General features: G+C 44.4%; 1 protein-coding gene across 1 annotated transcript; it reads left to right on the top strand.

The window, feature by feature from the left end:
- The first annotated feature begins 1,713 nt into the window (after nt 1-1,713).
- On the top strand, nt 1,714-2,346 carry LOC126681835 (uncharacterized). Its single transcript, XM_050377390.1, has one exon. The coding sequence runs from the start codon at nt 1,714-1,716 to the stop codon at nt 2,344-2,346; it is 633 nt and encodes a 210-aa protein (XP_050233347.1).
- The last annotated feature ends 709 nt before the right edge of the window (nt 2,347-3,055 follow it).

The following is a 3,055-nucleotide window of genomic DNA, read 5'->3' as shown; positions in this document are numbered from 1 at the left end:
TTGCCTGACAGACATATTATTTTCAATGATCATCCCTTACGCATATATGACATTAGGTCCATTAAAACTGATACATTCAATATTGGTACAAAGGAAGCTCATAGGGAAATTTCTGTTTCAAGCGGCCTTACTCCTGAGGCGAGAAAGAGAGTTGAACAAGTCATATCGAAAAGAAAGTCGGTATTTGCATGGTCGTACAACGACATGCCTGGGATAGACAGGGGAATAGCAGAACACTATCTGCCCATGAAACCAGACGCAAAACCGATAAAACAGAAGCTTTGGAGACTCAGGCCCGAATGGGTATCCTTGGTAAAAGATGAAGTAAAGAAATAGCTCGAGGCAAAGTTTCTAGAGGTGGTCCAGTACCCGGAATGGTTGGCAAACATAGTACCAACACCAAAGAAAGACGGCTGTATCAGGGTCTGCGTAGATTATCAGGATCTGAACAAAGCAACCCCAAAGGATCACTTCCTGCTACCCCATATAGATGTGATAATAGACAGCGCAGCTGCCAGCGGGATGTTCTCATTTATGGACGAATTCTCCGGGTACAACCAGATCATGATAGCCCTAATAGACAAGATTAAGACAACATTTATCACAGAATTGGGCACTTATTGCTATCGGGTAATGCCATTCGGACTGAAGAATGCAGGCGCCACGTATGAGAGGATGGCCACTACCATATTTCATGATATGATCCACAAAGAGGTCGAACTCTACGTCGACGACATGATGGTGAAATCGGACACAGAAGAGAGTCACTGGGAAGCCCTAGACAAATTCCTAGGATGAGCTGAACGCTACAACTTAAGACTCAACCCAAAGAAATGCATTTTCAAAGTGACCGAAGGGAAATTGCTTGGATACAAAGTCGGAAAGCACGGAATCAATATCAACCCTGACAAAGTAAAGGCCATCCGCGAGATGTCAGTACCCAAGACCGAGACAGAAGTGATGGGATTTATCAGGAGATTGTAGTACATATGCCGGTTCATCGCAAGACTGACAACGATCTGTGACCCGATCTTCAAATTGCTCAAGAAAGACAAGCCAGTGGTTTGGACCGAACAATGCCAAATCGCATTCGATAAGATAGGGAACATCTGGTCAATCCACCTGTCCTGAGACCACCTAAGAATAAGAAGCCGCTGATCCTTTATCTGGCCATGGAGACAAATTCTATAGGAGCAATGATGGCAAAAGAAGATGCGTTTGGCGTTGAGCATGCTGTCTACTATTTGAGCAAGAAGTTGCTGCCATAGAAAGAAAAATATTCTCCAGTAGAAAAAATGTGCCTAGCAGTCATATGGACCACTAAAAGGCTACGACACTACTATCAATCCTACCAAGTGCAAGTCACGTCTAAGATCGATCCCCTCAGACATCTCTACGAAGCACCCATCTTAGCTGGCAAGTTGGCTAAATGGCTTATTTTATTGACATAATTCGATATCCAGTACATCAGCAAGAAGGTGATCAAAGGCAGAGCTGTGGCTGAATTTCTTGGCACAACACCCGGTAGAAAATGACGAATTATGGGATTTCGAATTCCCAGATGAAGGGTTGGTGGCCATCTCGGTCCAAAGATGTACCATGTACTTTGACGGAGCAGTTAACCAGAAAGGAGCGGGAGTAGGCGTTCTCCTAATCACACCTGAAGTGGAACACATACCCCTGGCAAAGAAACTCGACTTCGAACTGACAAACATGGCTGAATACGAGGCTTGCATCTTCGGATTAGAAGCCGTGAAAGCAGTCAACGCAAAGAGTTTACAAATCTACGGAGACTCCATATTAGTAGTTCACCAAGCTAAAGGGGAATGGGAAGTTAGAGAGGAAAATATAAAGCCCTATCATGACCAGTTAACCAACCTTCTAACTGGATTCGAGAATTGTAGATTCTCCTACCTCCCGAGGGAAGAAAATCAACAAGCGGACGCCCTTGCAACACTAATGTCTGTCTGGGACAACCCAAAGCAGAAAACGATGAAACCATTGGTCATGGTAAGATCTAAGGGTCCGTGCCACATGACTGAACAATTAATGAGCGTACAATTCGGACCGAAAGAAAAACCGTGGTTCTATGATGAGCAGAAATTCATAGAGGAAAGAGAATATCCAGAAGATGCAAAACGTAAAGAGAAATACAGTCTCAGAGTCTTTTCCAGAAGTTTCCTTTCCCACGCAGGGGTATTATATAGAAGATTCACCGAAGGGGTGTTACTCAGATGTGTCGCCCAGGCAGAGACGGCAGATACAATAGAAGAAGTTCACTCCGGAGTATGCGGACCCCACATGAATGGTTACGTTTTAGCGAAGAAGATTGTCCGCCAAGGATAATACTGGACGACCATGGAACAGGACTGCATTAAGATGGTCAGGCGTTGCACAAAATGCCAGATGTACGGAAATATTCAACAAGTCCCGCAAAGCGAATTAACTAGCTTATCAGCCCCGTGGCCATTCTCAGCATGGGAAATAGATATCATTGGCGAGATTAGGCTAACGGCTTCGAACGGACATAGATACATAATCGTGGCCATAGATTACTTCACCAAATGGGTCGAAGCTAAATCCTAAGCCAACATCGGGTCCAAGCAAAATGGCATAACTCATTGAAGAATTCCTAATCTGTAGGTAATGGAGTCCCACATCACATGGTAACTGACAACGGAGTTCAATTCCATAAACACACCAGCGAGCTCCTGAAAGAGTATGGGATTGAGCACCACAAGTCTTCGCCCTATAGACCACATGCTAATGGGGTTGTCAAAGCCGCGAACAAAAACATTAAGCTAATGCTCTCCAAGATGATCGAAACCTATAAGGATTGGGTAGAAAAATACCATATCCGCTATGGGGATATCGAACTACCGATTAGACATCGATAGGGATGTCTCCCTTCGCACTAGTATACGGATGTGAGGACGTTCTCCCCATCGAAGTAGAATTCAAGTCACTACGAGTTCTCCAAGAATCCAAAATTCCAGAAAAGCAATCAGAAGAGCGAGCTGCCCAGATCCTCTTACTCGGGGAAAAGAGATTAAAG

Source organism: Mercurialis annua, linkage group LG5, assembly GCF_937616625.2.
Source record: "Mercurialis annua linkage group LG5, ddMerAnnu1.2, whole genome shotgun sequence".
Classification (NCBI taxonomy): domain Eukaryota; kingdom Viridiplantae; phylum Streptophyta; class Magnoliopsida; order Malpighiales; family Euphorbiaceae; genus Mercurialis; species Mercurialis annua.
The sequence above is the reverse complement of the archived record's forward strand: the minus strand, read 5'-3'. Positions and strand labels throughout refer to the sequence as shown.